The 24,411-nt window shown below is 39.9% G+C and overlaps 2 protein-coding genes across 12 annotated transcripts; one reads left to right on the top strand and one right to left on the bottom strand.

Annotated features, from left to right (window-relative positions):
• The first annotated feature begins 9,916 nt into the window (after positions 1-9,916).
• Positions 9,917-13,792, top strand: LOC115752236 (ethylene-responsive transcription factor RAP2-7-like). 5 transcript variants are annotated; one of them, XM_048281165.1, is made up of 11 exons: positions 9,917-10,201; positions 10,312-10,856; positions 11,258-11,283; positions 11,403-11,433; positions 11,512-11,599; positions 11,697-11,872; positions 12,103-12,147; positions 12,261-12,364; positions 12,464-12,573; positions 12,831-12,944; positions 13,352-13,792. In XM_048281165.1, exons 2-11 carry the CDS (start codon positions 10,402-10,404, stop codon positions 13,613-13,615), a joined length of 1,413 nt encoding a protein of 470 aa, XP_048137122.1. In that variant the 5' UTR covers positions 9,917-10,201; positions 10,312-10,401; the 3' UTR covers positions 13,616-13,792. The 5 variants fall into 5 exon arrangements, with proteins under 5 accessions (XP_048137122.1, XP_048137123.1, XP_030546191.1 ...); XM_030690331.2 differs by having other exon boundaries at positions 9,918-10,201; positions 11,727-11,872; XM_048281166.1 differs by having other exon boundaries at positions 9,917-10,856.
• An 822-nt stretch (positions 13,793-14,614) lies between these two features.
• On the bottom strand, positions 14,615-24,165 carry LOC115752190. 7 transcript variants are annotated; one of them, XM_030690260.2, is made up of 14 exons: positions 24,020-24,165; positions 23,027-23,126; positions 22,560-22,687; positions 22,331-22,484; positions 22,049-22,158; positions 21,613-21,696; positions 21,473-21,521; positions 21,270-21,361; positions 20,147-20,285; positions 19,806-19,885; positions 18,098-19,551; positions 16,264-16,377; positions 15,472-16,184; positions 14,615-15,170 (listed from the first exon to the last, which is right to left on the bottom strand). In XM_030690260.2, exons 2-13 carry the CDS (start codon positions 23,117-23,119, stop codon positions 15,634-15,636), a joined length of 3,048 nt encoding a protein of 1,015 aa, XP_030546120.1. In that variant the 5' UTR covers positions 23,120-23,126; positions 24,020-24,165; the 3' UTR covers positions 14,615-15,170; positions 15,472-15,633. The 7 variants fall into 7 exon arrangements, with proteins under 7 accessions (XP_030546120.1, XP_030546121.1, XP_048136204.1 ...); XM_030690261.2 differs by having other exon boundaries at positions 23,027-23,164; positions 24,022-24,165; XM_048280247.1 differs by having other exon boundaries at positions 16,264-16,374; positions 23,027-23,164; positions 24,022-24,165.
• Positions 24,166-24,411: the final 246 nt, after the last annotated feature.

Here is a 24,411-nt window from a genome sequence, read left to right as displayed (position 1 = left end):
TATTAATGGAGATAGAATATAACTTTTAATAAACCATGGGCGTTGAGTGCAATGGAGTCCAACCAAACAAATGGACCGCTCCTCAACCCGTCTTTGCACGGCATTACTCCGAAAAGCAATAATTGCAGTCGAAGGAAGAGGAAAATCCCTTCAAAGAGAAACTCCAACCACCTTAATAATTTACAAATATAATATAGTGCTAAAAATGGAGTGCTGGGGGGAAAGGACAGAGATAAGTTTATTGAGGGACGACTTTCTATGAATGGAGGTGGATCGTCCACGTCTCCCTAGGCAGGAAAAACCTCGTACACAGTTGCCGACAGTGGATGTACCAGATAAGGGAGAGAGGAAAAAAATAAAATAAAATTGGCGACTCGTCTAAATTAAATCAACTTGCATGGATTTATCCACTATAATAATGCGCCTCGTGGGATCCACGTAGGAACACAAACCATGATTAGCTATGATTTAAGGCAGATTAATCATGTCGCATGTTGAATGAGTTGAATCATAGGACAAGGTCAGGTCCTGCCCTTCTGGTTTGACTTGCCAACCCAAAAGCATCCGCATTTAACACCCCAACCTTGCCATTGGTTTATCTCGTCTTTTGCTTTCTACCCTTTGCCATCTTTGTCTGTCAAAAGGGAATGAGCGAATTTGACATGAAATGAGGACTTCCGCTCCAGATTTTGGATTGTTTACCGTCGCTTTCTCTTTAACGAATTATCTTTCAACTCTCGAATCGTAACTTTCGAATCGTAATAAGGACGTCTTTAGATGACATTGTATCGTACTATCGTAAGACTAAACATTTATTAATTTTTCATTCGTCTTTGAAGCGTTAATCCAATATGAAGCTTCGATTTTTATTGATTGTGCATTTTGATCTCATTTCGACCTTTAGGATATTTTATGACCAAATTTTTTTTTCAAAATGAAAACTGCTGAAGATTGTGTGAATCAACACCAAACGAAAGAACTACACTTCTTCTTTTGAAACGGACATGCGTTTGTAATTTAATCAAATGGGTCTTTCGTAAAAATTGTTCATATAAATTTCATCACAGTAATATAAAAAAAAGAGTTAAATGTTATATAGAAACTTCTCGTTTCATTAGTATATTGGTTTTTGTATTTCGTTTTAGACCACTCAACTTTAGAAAAGTATGAATTTCGACAAGTTCTCAATGCATACTAAATTTTAGGTTCTCAAATCATATTCTTTGGACCTTGATTCATTTTGTATGGTCACCTGAGGTGTCTAGGAAGCCAAGGATTCGAAAGGTGATAATCTCATGCAGGGACTCCTCAAAGAACAGATGAAAGAAGGCCAACATGTGAAGGCAACTGGCAATTTGCAAAGAAACAAACATAAGCGAATTTCGGGAAAAAATTTCAAAAAAATTTAAACTTATTGCATTGTTATCATCTTAGTCTTAAACATTTTAATTGTGCAAATTAAGTCCTAAGCCTTTTTAAGTTTTGCCAATTGAATCTATTCGGCAAATTTTGATAAAAAATAGCTGAGGTGGGTGTTGGCCATCTTCCAGTCAAAATTGAGAAAGGTTAAACGACTAAATTGTCACAATTAAAATATTTATGATTGAATCGACGAAAGTGTCACAAACTTAGCACTTTTTGAATAATTTTTCCAGTGATTTTCTCCCCTAGAATGCTTGTAATTATTACCTCCGTTGGATGATATATTACTCATTTAGTGCTCCATCCCAATACTTGGTCGAGGCTATATTCATTAATTATGGTAATCACAATTCCGTGATCCATTTTTTTTTTTTGTTGCTTAATTTGGCTTTCAAAACATGCTTAAATCATTGGGTTTCACGCAATTGAATTTTATGTAAGCGTGAGAAGGGACTCTTCATTAATACAATTCCCAATCTCTCATATTTAGTTGGATAAATTTTGTTTATGAGGATTATCGTACATATTAACCAATGACCATTCGTGTCGACTTCCCCAAATTATCTTTGATTTTGTCGTCTTTGGCTTTTAGTGAAAACCGATATTCACAAATATAAGTAGGAACATGGGATATAAACAGGATTTGATTGACGTTTATTTGTATAATTATTATATATATGAATTTCCAGCTTTAATTGCACAAAATCTCAAATGCAAATGTCATTTTTCGCATTTGATAAGATACAACAACAACGCACTCATGGGATAAGAACATGACATAGTGGACAAACTCTTTCGATCATAACCTTTTTGAATGAACACATCGAGACATATTTTAAGCAATTAAATAAATGAAGCTTCCACTTATCAATACATGATTTTCGTTGATTGATTGTTCTTCTCCCCATTTATGAGATGATTTTTCTATTCACGGTGGACAGGACCTCTGCTTCGGGAAAGTAATTCCAATTAAAATATGGATTAGTGTTCTCCTCAGGATAATCCGAAGCAACAAGAGACGTTGGATCAGAATAACGACATCAGCGACGTTGACCGTGGGGAGTAGGTGGACGGGTCGGATGGGAGTTCTCAAAAGGCGGAAGACGCAAGTACGTGGCCGGTGAGAATTGGCAGGTGAGCTGGCCAATCGGAAGAAAGCTCCTCCGAGGAGCGAGGTGGCTGGTGCGACCGGCTGCAGCCGGTTGCCAGGCGTCCCAACCTTAAATCATGGTATTGGTGGTGGGGTTAGTGAGAGAAGTAGTTAGGTCTGATGTTACCAGAAGCGGAAAAATATGGGTTTGGCAATAGCTTTTTAAGGTAGGAGGATTACCTAAATAGGTAAATACTAAATGAATTCAAATCTCTCCCACTCTCCCTCCACAATTTTTTTAATTGGAGATAATAGCGGACGGCTTATGGGTAATACTTGTAATTTTTGTTACGTAACGGTCCATAACATAGATTCCCGTTTATTGTGGATTGGATGTTGGTAATAGCACGTGTTCAAAGTGACTAAATGCATTTGTAATTGTATCTCCCTCATTCTATTCTCACTTTGTCTCAGCATCTTTTTCACGCAAAGTATATAGCCAATGCCTTATTAGGTTGCGCTTATATCTTTGTGGCCTTACGACGCATAACATAGCTAGTAACAAAAGTCTCATTTATCGTGGCTCGAATGCTAGTAAACCGCACGTGCTCAAGCGATCTCAACGGTTAATTGATCCGATGTCAAACATAAACACGTTATACGGATATACATGATATGCTTTACCACATCATACAATATTTGGGATGATTGTTCAAAAAATCCTAAACTTATTGTATGGCGGCTAATTCGGTCACAAACCTTTCAATTAAGCCAATTTAGCCCAAAACCTTTTGACTATTTGTCAATTTAGTCATAAACCTTTAAATTGTGTTAATTTAGTCTTAAACCTTTTGAAATTTTTTCAATTTAGTTCCAAACATATTATTTAGATAACTGGTTAAAAGGACTTTGGTGAAAAATTGTTAAAAATGTTTATGACTAAATTGACAAATATGTTGGAATATATAAATATTAAACCACGTTTTTTCTATCATCTTAAACTTTTAGAGCAGTTAGCTGTGGTTCTATCAAATCTTTCATGGTATCAAAATATGAGGTTCTGAGTTCAAATCTTTCCAGGTCCCTATTTGCCTCATCAAATGAATATGTCCACGCTTAGTACTAGGCAAAAGACCAGAGTAAGCGTGAGAGGGAGTGTTGGAATGTATAAAAATTAAACCACGACTCTTTTATCAGCTTAAACTTTTAGAGCGGTTGGTCGTGATCCTATCAAATCTTTCAAAATCAACAAAATGTTTTGGATTAAATTGACTCAATTGAAAGGTTTGAGACCGAATGGACTGCCGTATAATAGATATAGGACTTTTTGTACAATTTTCCCGATAATATTTAGTTATGTAATCTTGTTGGTTGACAAAAAAGATAAAGCATACTCAGGAAAACAAAAGGGTAGTTGGGTTGGAACTTGGCAATGGTGGGATATCGTGCCCCCTTTTTCACATGCTCCTATGCCTCGACAACAATGAGAAGATGTATGTACATAAGATGATGAAACAACTCATTAGAAGAGGCGTTATAATTAAGGAACATCTGGGCTATCATCGATCAATTCATGAGAGAGAGAGAGAGAGAGAGAGAGAGAGAGAGAGAGAGAGAGAGAGAGAGAGAGAGAGAGAGATTATGATTATGATTATGATTATGTCTGAACAAGATTGATTCTCTTCGGTTGTATTGTTTAAGTTTGGAAACTCATGATTCATGTCATACAAGCATGAAGATCTCTCTCTCTCTCTCTCTCTCTCTCTCTCTCTCTCTATATATATATATATATATTTGCCTCTTTTGGCCGAGCAATTCGAAGCAATGCGATTCGAAAAGAATAACAAATTGCTCGGTACAAAGCTGTAAACAAGCAACGAAAGTTTTTTTTTTTCTAGTTATTATATTGAAGTCGGCAATGAGAAAATGACCACCTGTTGTCGCACGATTCTGGTCGGCAGGAACGTGAATATCGTGGAGTGTCGGTTATGCATGGAGCCAGTGTTTTTCTTCACACGTGTAGTAAAGCAGCGAAAGGCTTGCATAACACTGGCATCTTCCTTCACTTATTTAAAGCTCGCAAATCATCGTGTGAACATATGATCAAAACGTTTGAATCATTCTTCTTCATTCAAATATTTCCATGCTTCTAAATAGCGAGATGATACCAATCACCGATTGATCGGGTTGTTTCGACGAGGCTTTCTACGTAGAAGTGAAAGCAAATGCGAAGTTATTAAATGCAATGGGAGATTTTTTTGGGAAAAAATATCCAAAAAAGTCATAAATCTATTGTAATTATGTCAATTCAATCCTAAACCCTTTTGTATTTGTACTAATTCAGTTTTTCCGGCCAACTTTGCCGGAAATCACCGACGTTATCAATTTTTAATAGTATCTTAATATTTTTTGAATTTTTTATTTATGTTTTTCTCTTCTTCTTTTTTTCTTCCCTTCTTCTTCCTCCAGCCAATAGCAAAGGTCCGGCGATCGGCCAAAATGCTGAGATCCGGCAGCAGGCCGGAAGAAGAAGAAGGGAAGGGAAAAAAAGAAAAAAAAGATTTAGAACTGAATTGGCTCAATTATAATAAATTTAAAACCTTTTTTTTTTTTGTAATTTTTCTGATTTTTCGGTCAAAGCGAGTTCTTTGCTCGGTGTCTACACACGAACAAGATAACGAAATAAAGTCTCTCGAACAGATGATTGCGATGTCACGTTCTTTAACAAGATGCTGCGTTTTGCCAGAATCTCCTGTTTTTTTCCCAAAGCACGACATCGATGAGACAGTTCAAATCTCGGACAAGGCCGAAAGGGGAAGAAGCAGGAATCTCTCGGTTATGGCAGCCAACTAATTCGAGGATTTTTCCGAAGAATAATGTTATTAAAATAATCAATATTCCGTCCTCGGTTCAAAAAAGAAAAAGGAAAGGACAAAAAAAAAAAAACCCCCCACCTTTTATTTTGGACAAAGCAGGCGCAAAATGTCACGTTCTTCGATAGATTCTATGGGTCGAGAAAATCCCAGAATGGTCAAAATTTGCGACAGCTATGTTCCCTTGGGATTTCATTCATCCGAGGAGAACCACAATGTTTTCCACGGTGCCTTTTTCGCGCCCCTTACGTAGCTCGTGCTTAACGAGGTTGGCGCCTAGGATAGAAACATCGTATCCACCTAATTTGTTTTGTCCAAGGTTTGATTTTGGTTATCTCTTCTTCCTCATCTTTGACTTCACCCACTTCTTGTTTCTGTTCATCCGTCGAACATAAATAAATACACATACGGATTAGTTTCGGGGGGCCTCGTGGAAAATGTTGTGGAGGTAATTCCAGGGCCAAATTGAGGGAAGAAACACAAAAACGCATGGCGAAGCTTGCTCTATTGATTCAATGATAGAATGACAGGACTTAGGTTTGAAGATGTGATTTGTCGGTAGTGAACAACTCATGAACTTTAGGCTCTGTTTTTAGAAAAATATTTTTCAGATTATTCATTTTTCGTGAAATAACTGTCCCCTATTCTCATAAGGAAGATAGAACTAAAGGATGCAGTATCGACTCTAACTCATACATCTCCCTCGTGTCATGGTGTTGAATGTTGGAAGTCTGTTTCTTTCGTAGCTATTCTCGGGACACAATCAAGCCAATGAGTGACTTTTAAGTTGCATAAAGGTGTTATAAACTCGAATTGCTTTAAATGATCTGAACTTTGCTCACCATAATCGGGATGGAGATCCCTTGACGTCTCAATCCGTGTGATTTATGCGAGATACTTATTTAGGATGATGACATATGTCACTGATTTTTTGATAGACATTAGTTGAGAAACTAAATAAGGAAGCGTTATAATTTTCATTACACCCCATTGATCTTGTGTTATGCTCAATCGATGCCTTAGAAATCGGATGTTTTCACATTAAACGTGTTTAGCAAGTACACTTGAGGCACTAGTTAACAAGATCTTTTTCTTTTGGAAAAACAAAATCGATGTGAAATTGAGTAAATCTTGAGATGCGAAAAGAAGATAGGAAATCCGTATCCGTATTAACATGTAAGCCTCGAGGGCATTAACGAATAAATGTGTAATGAAGTTTGTTCTGATTGGAGAAATAGGTTCCCTAAAAGAAAGTGGTTCATCTCACTTGAGGATGCCATTGAAATTAAAGCAGTCGGGATCTATGCATTCAGATAAGCCGTTCATAAGGCGGTCCATCTAGTCAAACAAATAGGGCTAACAAATCGTAGGCGGCCATGAAAACTTTGGACTCTACAACCCTTTTGTTTCTATATTTCTACCATGCCTAGGACCGCCCTACCTTGAAAGTCGAAATGGTGGGACAAGAAAAAGAGAACATAGAACTTTCTTTGATTGTTCTCATGCCAACAACACCCAGCAAAAAAAAAAAAAAACAACAACAACAACAACAAAAACAAAAACTATCGCATTTTTTCGCCCTATTCTACAAGTTGACATTTTATTCCTGCCCAAGATAACTCATTTGGTTGGGTTTAACCTCCACATCAATGGGGTTTCCCTTTTGCATTTTATCTTAGCCAAGTTACTTGACCTGGATCCATGTCTTAGCCTCCCGTTCTTGTTTACTTCGTTATCTAGAGCATACAAATATTGTAAACAAGTGATGCGAGATACTTTGGCACCCTCTCTCAAAAGCCGAATGAAGAATTATAAGTGGAATTCGACGAACGGGAGATTGCACACTCGAAGAAGTTAGAGCAAAACCCAACTATAAAGCTATGCTAGAAAACTCGACCCAAAAAGCAAGGTTTACAGAATGAGAAGGGCCTATGTAGATAAAAATAAATAAACCTCGTTAACAAGCGAGGTGTGATACTTTAATATATGAAAAATTTTCAAATGAGGGCTCCAAGTGTTCTCATTTTCTCAAATAAAGGTCCGAAGTGGACATTGGTTCAAATAAAAGCCTGAAGTGACTATATTAGTCTCAAAAAGGGTCTGGATCACTTTAGTTAAGGGCATTTTGGTCATTTACTATTTTATTTTATCTTTTCCTTTTCTATTTTTAAGAGATTTTGAAAAAAAAGTAAATAAATAAAGAAACACAAATGGGAGGATTGAACTCCCGTTTGTGGCCATTGCCCCACTATCGGGGTCGCCGGCACCTCAACGAGGGCTTGTTGGCATTCACCCGAGCTAGGAGAGGGTCGCGGCCATCGACCGAGACCGGGGTTGACGGAGGGCTCGGTCCGTGGCTCTGTCAAACTCGGTCCCGACCGACCTCCCTCTGTCAACCCCGGTCCCGATCAATGGCCGAGGCCCTCGGCCAGACTTGGGCAAGGGTCGTCGACCCTCTCCTAAGTCAAGCCCTCGCCTGCGGTTGGCGAGGTGGCCCTCGACCGGTTGTGAGGCGGCGGCCACAGGCCAGAGGTCCGACCTCCCGCATGATTTTTTTTTTCTATTTTTTAAATTTTTTAAATTTTATCTAACAACAAATTATATTAAATTTATATTTTGAAATTTTTCCTTAGTATATTGTCACGACAAAAAGAAAAAAAAAAGACTAGCCAGTAGCAATCTAGTTCTAGACAATAATAAGGTGTGGTGACTCACTAAGCACCACAGAAAAATTAAAGAAAATTAAAAACCGTCGAATGGACGCTACATTGCTGTTCTGCTTTTGCTTGAGGGGGTGCAAAAGGAAAAATATCATCGGACCAATCGGCTGCTAATTGGTCCGCTTAAAATTAAAAAAAAAAAAGGGCATCCATAATGATTAAAAAAAAAAAGGATTGAGGAGGAGGAGGAGGAGGAGGAGGACAACATGCAAAACATGATGCCTCCTATGTGGGTGGGGCCCACCCATGGATCTACAGTAAGTGTTTTAACCTTTTCCTCTGTTGTTTTGTTCTCTGCACTTGCCTCGCTACAGTACGCATAAATATACAGGAGCAAATCTTCGGTACGGTACCGTTTTTCCCTTCTTCTTTTTTTTTTTTTACTTTACATTTTATTTTGTCGGCTATGTTTGGATTTCCGGTTGAGTAACGAGGGTTAGCTCGGTTCGTGTGAAGAAGATGAAATCGTAAAACTACTAGTTACACAACTTATTACCAGATCAATTCCCGAGTTTAAGCATCGTTTTATCGAATAGCATCGATCCGATTGTGAAAATTACGTGTCGAGCCCAAAACAAAGAGGATAAAATAGCTATTATCACGGTTCTATATATAGCCGGCCTATGTTAAATTCATGGGTACACGGGAAAAAAGGCCTCGTCAAAAAATTAGGCTTGTTTATTTGTGCATCCTTGTAGCTCTTTGTAACATGTGCTGTACTTTTTTTTAGTCGATAAGTAGATACTTATACATCAGCTCAGATTTCAGTTTTTCAAAACTAGAACCTCTATGGTTAATTCCATATTCCGACCTCGAAACCGACTCACCTTAATTCGTGCACTCCTACCGTCCACTTATGCATAATCACATTTTACTTTTTACCTCATGTTCTATCGAATACAAATGCGTCAGAACTAATCTTAAAAGAGGCAAGACCGATGAGTTGTATCCTAATTTGAATTAAAACAATCACACAGATAATAGAAATATAGATGAAGCACGGTTTACTCGGGTTCATCTCAGAATAGGACTACGTCCCGCAAAGAGATTTTACTATGATTTAGGTTTTCAGCCGTACAACTCATTACAATGATATCTCATACGAGCATAATATTTATGATCTAAAAATGGATCTAAAATCTAAACCTATCCAAATCCCTTTGATCCCACAACAAACGGGCCAACTTAAATTCAAGCCTAAATTCGTTGTTCATATTTCAATTTTTCTAAACTCATGTGGGTGTGTCCGGTATGAGAAACAAGGGATTCCGAAGTATTCGCCAACTCCAATAAAGACAAACGAAAAATCAACAATCAAATTCTCTTGAGAAAATCGATATGGTATGGACAACGAACACATGAAGAATTTACGAGTATTATTATTTTTTTTAGGAAAGAATTTACGAGTATGTTGAGTCGAGAATAAACGCGCAAATAGCCATTGAAACAGCTCGTTGGGGAACTTTCCTTATGCGGAGTCATACCAAAATACATGGGACGTACGGTTTGGAGCTCACAAAATTAACGTGAAAGCTCGCCATGATTGGCATTGACCGGGACTTGCCTTTTTCAGAACATCGTACGGCCGCGCCCGCACTAGCCCTGCGATCTGTCCTGAACGGACGGTCTGTATCTTTCCCCGAATTCGGTACTCGGGTAACAGCGGGAAGTAGCGGTGATTGTACAAAAGGGGAAAGAACATAATAGCATGATGGGTCGGTGTGATTGTGAAGGGAGCGACCGGCCACCGCCCAAGCCGGTTTCGTGCAAGAGAGAGAAAATCGCTTATATATTCTTCTCTCTCTCTCTCTCTCTGTAAAATCAGAGTCCGAGTTGTTCCTTCCTCACGTCGCATCCATTTCTCTCTCCCTCCCCACCTCTCTCTCTCACTCTCTCTCTCTCTCTTCCCGACGATCATTGCCGTCGGGGAGTGATCGGGGAATGCAATTAGTTGGAAGTCATCGACTCTTCTTCCGCAGCTATTCGCCCTGTGAGCTCGCTTCCTCTTGCATCCTCTGGCCGCCGGGAAGTATCTCCGGCTGTTCGACTGACAGGAAGAAGCGGCAGAGAATCGGCGACCTGTCTTCCTTTCTCCGGTCATCTCCCTCTCTCTCTCTCTCTCTCTCTGTGTGTTTGCTTTCGAACTCCAGTACATTTAGGTACAGGTGATCCTTACATGTTCGCCGTTGAATCGATCGACTATCAGATGATTAGCATGAGCTGTTGAAGCAAAAGCCAGTTCGAGAGTACAGGAGGAGACTGCCTCTGCGGTTGTGGACGATCGATTGGAGCAGCGATGCTGGATCTCAACCTCAATGTCCTCTCCACGGAGAGCTCTTATCAGGACGAGAAGCTTTCCGACATCTCGGCGAATCAAATGGACGAATCGGGGACATCGAACTCATCGATCGTCAATGCCGACGCCGGCGACGACGAGTCGTCCTCTGCACGAGCCGGCGACTTGTACACCTTCCAGTTCGGCATCATGAAGGTCGACGGAGGACAGAACGACTCCGTCGAGACGAAGGAGTTGTTTCCTCTGAAAGGAGAAGAGTGCGCTCCTCTAGAGAAGCCGATGGAGCTCTCCTTTGGTAATGGCGGCAGTGGACGTGAAGGGAGTCATGCGCGTGTAATGCCGCAACAGCAATCGCAGCAAGTGAAAAAGAGCAGGAGAGGTCCGAAGTCGAAGAGCTCGGAGTTTAGAGGAGTCACGTTTTACCGGAGGACTGGACGATGGGAATCGCATATTTGGTTGGTCGATTCACTTGTATTTTGTTTCACTAAATTGACTCTGCTAATTTTCTTTGGACTTGATCCACATTGAATCCGGAATTTCATGGAACCACTGGCTTCTGTAACTGGAAGCTCCTTATTGTTCTTGAATCACTGAGGGGATGGATGGAGTTTCTAATTGGGGGAATTCTCTGTGCTACGTGGCTTTCTTGTGCCGGTTTGGAGCGAGGCTTTTGATGCGTTTAATGCTTATTTCCGTTCCTGAACTTTTGGAAGTTTCTCTACATTTTGTTATCTTGAATTTTTCTTTGCGAGAATTTGTGAAAAGAGCGAATATGGCCATTTTAGTTGCTTCAGTTGAAATCTTCGGTTTGATTTTATTGTTGACTTTTGGTTTTTGCCTGTTTCTTTCGGTGCAGGGACTGTGGAAAACAGGTATATTTAGGTAAGTACGTGATATGTTATCAGATGTCTATGAGTTTGACTTCTTTCCCGTTAGAGATGTACTTTGCTTCTACTTTAATTTGCTGGATGATTGAGTGATACGAGATGGTTTTTCTTTAGGTGGATTTGACACAGCTCAGGCTGCAGCCAGGTATTTAGTGTGTTATGTATAGAAGGTATTGCCGTTTCAGTTTGTTAATTTAACATTATCTCATTTTCATGCATTCAGAGCCTATGATCGGGCTGCCATTAAATTCAGAGGAGTTGAGGCAGACATCAACTTCCATATGAGTGACTATGAGGAGGATCTGAAGCAGGTATTCACAGTTTTATCCGTTTCATTTGACAAATCTGTTTATTCGTGTTCTTTGTTTGCCTTTTTCCTTTCTTCAAAGATATTATGTATTTGCTTAGGGTCTTTCCTTGATTGTTGTATCGGCACAGATGAAGACTCTATCCAAGGAAGAATTTGTCCACATTCTTCGTAGACAGAGCACTGGCTTTTCAAGAGGGAGTTCCAAATATCGAGGCGTTACATTGCACAAGTGTGGTCGGTGGGAGGCGAGGATGGGACAATTTCTTGGCAAGAAGTAAGATGCTGGCTTATGCTGTTTTACCTTGCCTTTACTTTTATCAGATAAGCGTCTGCTTCGACTTTTATCTTCTAACTGCTATTTCTCAGTGGACATGCTTGATCCTGTCCTTGAGAAATAGTTGAAAATCCTATGTCAAATAAAAATGATTGGATGGGGTTCTTTTTATGCTTATCTAGAGAAAGACATGGCATTTTCATTTTGGAGATTGCAATGCTTGCATGCAGGTATATATACCTTGGGCTATTCGACAGCGAAGTAGAAGCTGCAAGGTCTTAAAGATCATGAATTACCTGATCCGAAATTTGTTAATAGAAAAATCTCAACCTCATTACAATTCCTAATTCTATCCAACATGTCTGTGGTCTGATATTCTGGACATCAGGGCTTATGACAAGGCAGCAATCAGATGTAATGGAACAGAAGCTGTCACCAACTTTGAAACAAGTTCTTATGAAGGGCAGATGATTCCTGTGGCCATGAATGAAGGTATTATCTGATACTATCATTTCCTTTTTAGCTTGATTTGAATAGAAAGTGCCGTCTTTCCAAGTGATGGACTGTTAAATCTTAAAACATCTAACGCAGACAGTGACCACAATCTGGAACTGAACTTGGGAATATCAGCCCCTTCTTTTGGAAGTTCACTGAAGGATACTGATGAGCACCTACCATTCCATGCTGATACATTTTCAGGGGTAATCTTATGAGCAACATGATTTTTTTCCCTTTTTTCACTTAACCATAATTGATCCTCTTGTTAGTAGGTGCTCCCATTGAAATTAATCCCTCGGCTCTGCAAACCTTGTTGGATGTTGACAAAGAGGGATTATCTTGTGGTGTGACAGCTTTTATGTAGCATGCTAACTTGTTTGCCATACTTCTGCTGGACGATGGAAATTTCATGGTTGCCAGTATCAAGAGTTGCTCATATTCGTAATATACTTTTTGGCAGATCCCTAATTTTGCTTCAACAAAACTTGGTGACCCGCCACTCAAAGGGTTAGCAATGACATCCCACCATCCTTCTTCACGGAACTTTGTATACCCTCGTTTCTTCTCAAATGAGGTAAAGATTCTGTTTGACTTCTCTAGAAAATATCTAAGGATTGACTCTCTGAAAAGATCTACTGCGTGTTTCGTTCTCCGAAATACCATCACATTTGTTGTGACCAAAGTTGTGCAGATAGCAATAGGACCTTGTGCTACTTGTCAGGTTGCAAATTTCAGGTTTTTTTAATGTTTGGCCATTGATCTAATTGAACTGCTCGACAGTGCATTCAGTATACAAGAGACTATTCCCAATTTTTGTCCATTCATGAGCTCAGATCTTCTGGTGGTAAACCTGGATATCTGAGTACTTGGAATGATGCCATGAGATAACAAATTGCAGAGTCAAGGACCAATGGTGATGAAAAGGCTTCTCGAAATTTCTGTCTAGTCCTAATCATGATGGAATTTGCACTGGTCATGCAGGATAGAGATATTGAGCAGAGAAATGAAGTCCCTTCCTCACAAGGATTGCACTGGGTCTGGCCAATGCGTGACCAAGTCAGTACCAGTGCCGCTCCAATGCCACCGTGCTCGACTGCAGCATCATCAGGATTCCCATATTCAGTCCCTCCTTGCTCCGCTGCCATGCTTGCATCACCACTGTCTCGTCTCCCTGCTTCCGATACAGTCGCCTCCAATTCCTCTCGATGCAACTATCAGCTGACGTCTCCATGGCCACCGACATAAGTTTCTTCTCTATGATGAACCTAGGGCAAAAACAACTAATATCCCGGTCTTCATAGTTTCCTCTATCGTTTGGGTTGACTTCGCACTCATGGGATTTGTATTCTGACTCCTTAACACGCAATTGTTTTGCGAAGATATAGTGACACGAAAGGCAAAAATCATTTTGATTCCCCTCGTAATATCATTCATGCTTAGACGTACTATTTGCTCCCCATGTTGGACCAAGTTGATGTCGCCCCGCTGGTCTCTATCTGGAGAGTCAGATAATTACTGTTCCACTTTAGTTGCAAGCAGTGTGCCACGTTACGATTTAATCAACTTACTACAGGAGTGGACGCCTACAAAAACCAGAGTGCAATTTTTTAAAGCTATTAGGCGGGAATATTTTCGGTCCTCATTTCCTGGAGGTACTTATTAGGCGGGAGAGAAAGAACAGCGCATACTCGTACCTACCCTCTCGAAGAGTTTTAAAGCTATCGTTCGCCAGAAAGAGCGATTATAGGCCGGATTTGACTTGATAACTGGGTCTAACGAAGGAGTCACGAATATATATGCACACACATTAGCGTGGTCACTCACTCCCAGTTGAACTGAACATTCCACACGCTATTGTTGTATTAGTGGCCGATGACTGAAATGTAAAGGTGGGCCACCGTTTATGGGCCCAAGAGAATTGTAGAAAACGGCCAGGACATGAAATGGCTCAGCCCAACAGGGCCCATTAACAAAAATGGGCCGCGGCCGGCTTGTTTGACATCTCTGGTCCAGATGTACGACTCAAGCACGAAAGTTCATTTTATAACTAAAACGAGATCAGGTCCTAGGCCATTATTGTTTAAGATCACGAACTCAGGGCCTCCGGAACCTCGTTTGTTGCTGAACTCTCACAGAAACCTCGTACTTACTAGGTACTGTCATCACTCGACATTTTTGCTTTTGCTAAAATACGAATTTCCAATTGCCACGTAAAAGGATGGTCGAAAGATGATTCCTGATATATCGAAGCGAAGAAAATGTTTTAAAGACTGATTCCGCAACATATTGATGTCAGCAATACAACAAAGTGAACTCAACTGGTACTGAATCGGTCTTTACAATGAGGTTAATGAATTTAACATAAACGTGAACAAACTGACAAGAATTTCCATCCGTTCCACTGGTATAACAAGGAGCTAATAGCAAAAACTGAACTGCAGCGCATCACTCCCTAAGACTGCAGAACCAAGAAGTAGCTTGGGCATGAACTACCATCAGAAATCCAGATTAACTGATGACGGTGATAAGAAGGCCAAGAGGAAGTGCTCAAGCCGGCCAATCGAAGTAAAAATCGAACACCAACGAGAACACTCATTCTCAGTCCATTTCCTACTCGATATTTCCTGTTGCATTATTGCTCCAAATAAAATGTTACCCGAGACAAGATTGAGATCAATATCTGCGTCTATTGACAGAGTGATGAGCAGCAGGGCACTCGTGAACTAACCTGCCAGGTTGATCACACAGCGCACTGCACTGCTTAATCTGTGTTTGGCACATATTCCACAACAGAAATCACCTGCAATCACCCAACCAAAAAAAAAGGGGGGGAAAGAAACAGGTTATTGGGGGTGGAAAAGACAACATACCAATAGAAAATGCATTTGGATTCCAGGAAGAAGATATATGCATATGTGCCTCATAACAAGGAAGAAAAGATTACATATATGCTAAGAAAATATACATTTGGATGCAAGGAAAAACATTTTTTGCAACTTATGAGTCCTCACTCCTCAGAAGCATGCGCACATAAAGTCCAACACTCCAACAGTATTGGGTCCAAAGAATAATTCTTGTTCAAATGCTGTACATTTATTTACCTCCAGAGAATGAAGACCACCAAACATCTAAAGTTCAATCCCTCGATAAGCCCAGCGAGAGCAGTCGAGATTCGGTCCCATCTCAAGTAAGGTACTATCTTGCACAAAATGGATAAATAACAGCCCTCACAAACAATCAGCAAACATTGCGCCTGATGGAAATCACATCCCAAATGATCTGTTATACAGATCCCCTGAACTAGGCATGCAATACTTCTGATTCTCAAGATTGTCGTAGATCTTATTGATTCCAAGCCTCTCATTTCTAAGCAGCTCAGCCACAACCAGACCATCTCCACCAGGAATGGTGTTCCAACCACTCCAGTGGCCATTAGACATACCCCTTTCCAGAGAAAGCTGTGTGTAAGATGATACATTTCCCATTTGCGACTGATCAAAAAACCTCGAAGCAATGTCAAAGGAATCATTAAGGGAAGTATAACCAGCGCTCATCTCATATCGTAAATTCGAGTGTGCAGGAAAAGATCTTTTCATCAATAAATTATGTCCAGAATCACCGTCAAAAGTATTCGGTTGTTGAGATAATGACCCGAGATCGAATGCTGGGCTGCTGAAACCACCTTGAATCATCCCTCTGCCAACAGCTAAAATAGCAGGATCCATGAACTCAATGTCGCCTGTACTGCTGACACTTGCGTTTGGTTGTGACTGACATGAATTTCTCAACAAGTTGATGTCAGGCGAATGGTTCACTGAGAAAGAAAAATATATGGCAGTTATTTCAAGCACAAAAGTGCTAAAAGGAACTCGCTGAATCACATAATAACTCACCCAAAAAAGGGTTGAAATTTCTATCAGTTCTCTCGTGAGAAGAAAACCCTGGAGGAGGTGCTTTATTGGGAACTGTGAAACCAGGCGGAGCTGAAATCTGAGATCTTGAACCTACTAGTAGTAAAACGAGAAAGTCAGGAAGCTACTAAGCACCCAAAAAGCACTACAGCAACAAAACATATTTATAGCAGAAGATATAAACAAGTGGAACCTTTTGAATTCAGGAAATAAACAGTCAACATAAAATTATGTTTGTAGAGGCATCCTATGCATAGTGTAGCACATACAACCAAATTTATCTTTCTTAAGCATCATCAACCAGACACCAGCAGAAATCACAAGAACTCATATAATTCAAGTAAACCAACACCAGGGAAACTGGCCGTAACTCTTTAGTCGTTGACAGAAAGTAATTGTACAATTTAAGCCATCTTCAAAAAGTTCTACAAAAAGGTTTTTGCACAACCATGAACCTCAGCTTGCAATAGCAAAAATTTGTCTAGGATAATGACAGCAGTTGAGTTAATTAGAGAGCTAAGACCATATCACATGCAGTATGGAAAATGTCTTCCACATGATGAACTTAAAGTCAAAAGCATGAAATTCAGGAAGTGAGAATGGGCATGATTGGTTAATCATTAAAAAAAAAAAAGCTTCACTAGCTATATGAAAACCTAATAACCAGTAACAGACAACTTGAAATTTTTGAAGCCATGAACATGCAAGGGAACACAAACAGATTAAAGAACAACGTGAAGCAAAGCCATGGAATAAGTGGAAGCAATGATAAATGCGTGCTTTAAGCAATTAAACTTGAATCTTGGACAACAACTATTGATTTTGCCTTCACAATGCTGTAAAGCTATTGCCTTCATGACCACAGAGAGCCAAACATAATATAAGGAGAAACTAAGCGAGCATATACAAAGAAACTAGATAAAAAGAGGACCTGTCTGAAAGGAGAAAATGGAGGACCAACCTAAGCAGTGACATGAACGGACCAAACCGAACAGGAAAAACAGAATCTGACCACTTTTTATGAATAAAGAAATGTTTCTAACAAATAAAACTTACAAAAGAACCTTTTAATGCAAAGGAGAACCAATTAAGTACACCCATAAAAAGGAACCCAACAAAGCCTCACTGGAAAAAGCACCAAATTGATCTAACTCATAAACAATCCCAGAATTTAGCATCCTACATTTCATTTCTCCAAATTCATGCAATATTTCCAGCTATATGCTCCCTAGGACATTCTTGAGATCATAATCACTATCTGCATCTCTAGAATGTGAACATTGACACTGCAGGAACAATCTTGAAATGAAATAGTAGTTTCATGTATCACAATAGGTTTTTCCAGTTGGGCTTACTATTTGAAGTGGGAAAATCATAAGTACAAGATATAAGAAGCGCAAGCAAGCTCTAAGAAAATTTTCATGATTAATTAATGGCCTATCCTATCGGCATACAACGACAATAATAACATACGCAATCTCACTAAATGGGGTTGGCAATCTGAATCCATTAAACCACTGTTCTCATAAGCTCTAAATACTCCACATCTTTCCTCATCGTCTCCTCACATGGATTTAGGTTCTATTGGCATGTCACAGCACAATATGCATCCAAATAGAGTGACCATGGACTCATCAAGGCAGACAATAACCTCCTAAGCTTCAGGAAAGATCACAAGTATTGCGCAGGGACATCAGTAAGTTCGTATAGCAAACTAATATGGCAAAATTCATAATACAGAAATGAAATTTATATATTTATATATATAAATTAAAAAAAAACACTTTCAAATGGAACAGGAGCAATCAGAACTCACCAGGAGTCTTACCAGGTGAAAGAACTGATTGAGAGGTAGCACGATTGCCTAGCTCCTCAAATCTCAAAAGAGACCCACTACCAACCACAGGATTATGCAAGTATGACCGACAATTTTTGCCAAAATCTTCATCAAGAGATCTGTTTTCAGGAATCTGCTCAGTGATAGTAAAAGGGAGGTCAACATCGAATGCATGAGTAATTGACTCCTCTTGTCCAGCAAAAGAGAACCTGGACTGGTTGCTGTTTTGAACTTTTCGGTAACTCGAAGATCTAACAGAACCTTCATGCTTGTCCGATTCACCCAATAGATTAGCCAAATGCTGAGGTGAGGTCAACGAGTCACTCCACGAATCAAAATCGAGAGACAAGATATTGGAGATTATACTGCCTTCACCTGCTTTTAAAGAATCATGCATCTCAACTTTAGATCCATCGCCTTGCAACATTTCAATTTGCCTCTCTCTAACTCCAGATATTCTATCCAAATCAGCACAATCATTTACCATCTTTTCAAGGTATCGAGTAGATATTGCTGAACCTCTTCCTTTTATATTACTATCTATAGGTATTTGACCGGCACTTAAATTATTGATGTCAAACACCTCACCATGCTGTGAAGAATGAGATGTGGCACAATTTGACACATGAGACAGATTTCCAGAACTAGAGAAAGAAGTTGAGTAATCAAAGACTTCTGGATCTTCAAGTCTTTGATTATTTTGATTATTGAAGCACAATACATCTTCTTCAACTTGAGAATGCAAAGTTGGCAATTGATCAGTCTGTACAAAGACCTCCCTGTCCCTATTGGATACAACATTGCTGACCACTGTCGAAGGCGAAGACTCTTTATAGTTCCCCACACATGATCGTTCCAGTAAATCCTGACACCCCGTTGATCCCATCCATCCTGGATCAGAGATGCAAAAAGTAGACACTGGAGCACCCGATGACTTGCCCTGGAGTGTTCCATGCACACTCAATGACGATACACCAGAGCACAATTTCTGAATCTTGCCATTAATTTGAGCATGTTCTTCCTTTTCTGCATGAGTACTAGCTGATTCCCAAGTGCTGCCAGCAGATTTTACACTGTTCTGGGGCATGCTAATGATTTTTCTACCTTCCTTGCTACTTATTAAATTGGATAACCTGCCACCTGTAATATTAGTAGCCGGAGTCCCATCTGCCCCATCATGTTTAACTGACGAAGAGAAGTTGGATTCTGTACAATCGTGATGCTTTGAACAACTTGACGAAGCCAATATAATGTCAGTTGCCATACGATTTTGATCATTCAAGGGTGGCTTTTTCACCCCATCAACATGCAATTTAGAATGTGGAGCTGCATCTGCACCTACTACAGTTGTGGGTACACCACTTGCCATCTCAGACTTCTCTTTGTAAGGTCTATCAGAGCATTCTGGAATTGCAGCTTGAGCACACTGTCCCCTAATTTACATATCAAAGAAGGTTACAAATAAAAGGTAGCACAACTAAATGACAGTAAATAGTTATCACATAACCCTCCCTTCAGCCCCTGTACCAAGCATTTAAAAGAACTAATGGAGCTGTTTGTTTTAACTATCTCAAAATGAAAAGGCTGATAGGAAATGACATATTCTATGATTATCCAGTCAAGATAAGTTCATTGAGAAACAGACAACAAAATTTCTGTATTTTTAAACTTATAATGACCACATTACCATGAAGCTGCAGCAGGAAGAGTAGCCAACCTAGCGGTGGTTCCATTTGGAAGAGAAACTTTGACCACGTTTGTCAAATCCTACATAAAAAAAAAAGGTCAATAAGGGAAATCAATAAACATCTATAAAAGTCAAGCATCTGAACGACATCCACATAAAGACAGTGATTAAGCTAGTTTAAAACACACCCGCAAATTAATCAGTTAAACACAAATAACAAAACCCCCATTTAAAGAAATGCCTCTGGAATGTTTACCACAGTATAATAGAAGCAAAAGGAAGCCGTAACTATTCCTCGACAGTGAGAAGCTCGACATACAACTGGCATACTAAAATCTTACATTTGAAGCATTATTGATATTTGGTTTTGTGGCAGAAGGCAAGCTGATGTTACAATTATCATCAAATGGAGGTGGCAATACACTTCCAATGCGCCTTTGCATACAGCGGCCGTTGCCTGTCATTTGCTGGACTCTAGTCCTTTAAAGCAGCAAGATAGTTTAGGACAATAATATGTGATCACATTCTATTCAAGCAGCTAAAAGCTAGCAGCAAGGGACCAAAATGCACCAATTTCTGAACTGTATCTCTCACAAAATGTTAAATCCTATAGATACACATAAATATAGGTTAAAGCACACTAGAAGTGCCAAAACTTGTGTACGGAACCCACTTTGGTGCCAAAATTTTCAAACGATCACTTAAGTGCCAAATTTTTTGGAAAACGCTCACTTCAGTGCCAACTCTGATTTGAACCGACGTGGCTCGCCAGAAATCCGATGTGCCCTAGTTTTTATTAATATTTGAACCGACGTGGCTCGACGGAATTGACACCGAAGTGAGCGTTTTCCAAAAAATTTGGCACTTCAAGAATCGTTTTGAAAGTTTTGGCACCGAAATGCTCATTTTTCAAAAAATTTGGCACTTAAGTGATCGTTTTGAAAGTTTTAGCCCTAAAGTAAGCGCCATACACAAGTTTTGGCACTTATAGTGTACTTTAGCTCATAAATATGCTCGTATACATCCAGTGCATTGCCACAAGTAAACCACAACTATGCTTCCCTACATACCCAAGACAAATGTTTACAAGTATATAGACAAGATAGAGATAGTACCACAATCTATCTAAAAGATGCAGGACGGCAAATCAACAACTTGGGGTGTTTTGACCTAGTTCAGCAAATGATGATAAACTCCATAATTTGTAGGCCAGTAAAAACATGAGTTCATGCATGTATGACAATTCCTATTGCCTGTTTTACATGATCATAGAACTGATCCTAGTCACTAAAAAGAAAGGAGGTAGTGCAAAACAAGATAACATCTTCTTCTGACATAAGAAGAGGCCAGCTCCACAAAAGAAACTTGATTTCATGGAAATGGACAGCATCTTTGTGTTATTCCCCTCAAAAGAGGAACAAATAAAAAGGATGAGACAATGCCAGCTCTAAAAAATAACCCAACCTTGTGTATGCTGAAATTATTTCATCCTTGGTGAAGCTATCCTCCTGAGACCCAGTCTCATGCAGATACAGACAATCTGGGTTGGTGCAGGGCTGGAAAGGAAAAACTCATTAGCTTAATTAAGTTTAAAGAACCTAAATAAATCTATCTATCCCATAGCATAAAATGGAACAGACCAACGATATCTTATTTGTTGTTCATACCGCATTTCTAAGCCATGCATGACAGTACTTAGTGGTTCCAAAGCATGCCCTGAAATGGGGCATCCAAAATCATCAAATTGATCTGCCTTATGCAGCAAACACTTGGAGAAAAATAACGGATATCCAAAAATGAGAAATACCTTAATGGTCTACCATCCAACACATACCCATGAACAGACTGTATACAGCAGACTGCTTCCTCCTCTTTTGAGAAAGTAATATATCTAAGGGAAAGCACACAGTGCATCTGTAAGCAATTATCTACATAAGACCATACGTTTTTGCGAGAAATATAAAGTGCAAAAGAAATCAAAGACCTGGAATATAATCCAGGCAATAGGCATAAAGATTGGAAGACAGAAGAGGCCAAACAACCACATAACCAAAAAACTGAAGGTGCTTGACCAAACAGCTATCTAGAGAAGAAAAAAGGGCTCTCCACTTAAAACTCATGCAAATTAAAAAAGAACAATCAGGAAACCAAACGGTTCCAAGAACAACGCTCTGTCCAGTTAAAAACAGATTAAGAATGATGACATTTCTTCAGACCAGACTCTTGGAAACTTGTCAACTCACACACTACAGGTATTGTTTGGAAACTGCTGAATGGCACCAGTAGCCGTCCGAGACATAGACACTTTAAGAACCTTCCCATATTGACCGAAGTACTCTCTTCGTTGAAGAATCTGCATATATATGATATATATTACTAGTCTGAATCAGTAAAAATCAATGACTCCACCCATAAGTTGGTATATGTGAGTGAACAAATGCCTGATTTTACTTAGGGGGTATGCATGAGTAGGAAATAGTTTCCATGTTGCACAAGAGAGGGAAGGAAAACAGAGAGATACACACATCTTCATCTGCTAAGTTAAGAGGCAAGCCGACTATGTACACGAGGTTCCGCTGTATCACCCGAACGCTACCCAATTGCTTTCTCCCCTCTGAAGATTTTATCTTTGCCTTTTGAGACCTTGTTTTTCTCTCTGTATTAATTTCGGCCACCAATCTGACAGAAAAGAAACTATCACCTAAAGATAATGATGTGGAAGCCAAATCAGCATCGCACACATCAGAAAATCACCTCTCGCAGTTTGTAGCCATCCCTACAATCTTCTCCTTGTCATAAGGGGCTCGACATGCCGGACAACGCCCCTCTGTTTCATCCTTCTCTGCCATGTCCATTATGTGATGCCAACACCAAACACATATCTAAAATAGACACAGAAATTAATGAGAGACAGAGGCATACATAATAGGCAATAGTTGGCAAGAATGAGGCAAATATCAAGCGCTGGCTTAATATTTCGAGGACCAAGATCCTCGATTTGTAACTAGTTTAAAGACTCTCGCTAAACATGGGCTTTAGAATGGTAATTTCAAAGGATACCATGAGCTTTGTATATCTAAATCAACTACTTTGCACACAACACACAACAGGAAAGAAAAAAAAGGGCAAGGAATGAAATGAGAAACTGAGACTTCCCAACAGCACAACAAACACATAATGAAAGTGAGGAGCTAAGAGAAGTTAATATTTAACTTTCAGACCTCGTATCCACATTTGCAAGGTTTCAATTGCTGATCCGTCAAATCCATCTCCTCAGCGCAAAGAGGACAGGTCTTTTCTCCCTCATCGCACATCGTTTCCCTGAATTCAAAGGGAATTCATGAAGCACAATGAGCCGGCAGAAATTTCAGAGGGAACAATTGAGTCCAATTTCACTGTTATTAACTCGTCAAGGTCGCACAAGAGGAATAGAAAGGAAGACAAACAAGGTGTTAACACATCAAACTGAGCATAATAATTGGAAAACGGCCACTTGCGAAACAATTTCACAATTTCAGATTTCTTCATCTTTTGCCTCGACTGGACCAATTCAAGATGAAAAAAAAAAAAGAATGGCTCAAGCTCACGGTCAGAAGGAAAAACATGTTAACCACCAGGCAGGAGTACATTCAGTCAAATCATGCATCAATTCCAGTATCGCCCTTACTTTACATGTCCTACGTCCATAATTTTGCACTGCCATCACTCGATAATCCAGATTTCGATAAACGATCATTCACAGTGAGAAATAAACCCAAAAAATCACAATTAAGTCCATATTATCAAATGCACAATCCAGCCTTGCTCCAACTATCGCTACTCAAACCCTCAATCCCAACTCAATCAACGCTTCACAAGCACACAATGCAAAACATCAATCAATCTCAAGCCGCCCGCAGAATAAAAAACAACGTCGCCTGACCATGACCTCGCAGATCAGATGAATCACGAGAGACGATATCGCCACAACCTCGACAGAACACAAACAACGGACGGACTGCACGTCTCCCAACTCAATCGGGCGCAATCGCACGGAATGCATGAATCGACCTGCATCTGAGCTGGCATGCCGCGGAAATGCAAAATCGCGACAACGCCGACGAAAAAACGATGAGATGACGCGCGCGCGAGAGAGAGAGAGAGAGAGAGAGAGCACAGGATCTTAAGGAGAGAGAAGCAGCTAGGGTTTGAGATGAGGGCTTAAGGAAACTTACGGATTCGGGAAAGAGAGAGCGGCGGAGGTTTCGGCGAGGATGAGAATGTAGAGACGACGCGCCACCCGGCGAGAACGAGAGAGAGGAGCGCGCGAGAGAGAGAGAAACCACAAAGCGAGGCCTTTTCCAGAGAGAGAGAGAGAAGACTCTGTGTGGGTGTGTGACGGTGGCGAATTTGGCTGCTGGTTTCCTTCTCTGCGCGTCGCTGTCAATAAAATAATTGGGGTGGACTTCCATATTGTGCCCTCCATTTCGTTTATTTTTCTAATTTATTTTTTCTAGAAGAGAAGGACGCGCATGGCAACACTTCTACTTCTGAAATACCATCAGAAGCACAAGTTGATTTTTCTATTTCTGTTTCAAAAGTTGATTTCTGATAAAAAAAGACGTTT

The sequence above is a fragment of the Rhodamnia argentea genome, chromosome 6 (genome assembly GCF_020921035.1).
Source record: "Rhodamnia argentea isolate NSW1041297 chromosome 6, ASM2092103v1, whole genome shotgun sequence".
In the NCBI taxonomy this organism is placed as follows: domain Eukaryota; kingdom Viridiplantae; phylum Streptophyta; class Magnoliopsida; order Myrtales; family Myrtaceae; genus Rhodamnia; species Rhodamnia argentea.
Note: the sequence above shows the minus strand (reverse complement) of the source record. Positions and strands in the feature narration are given on the sequence as shown.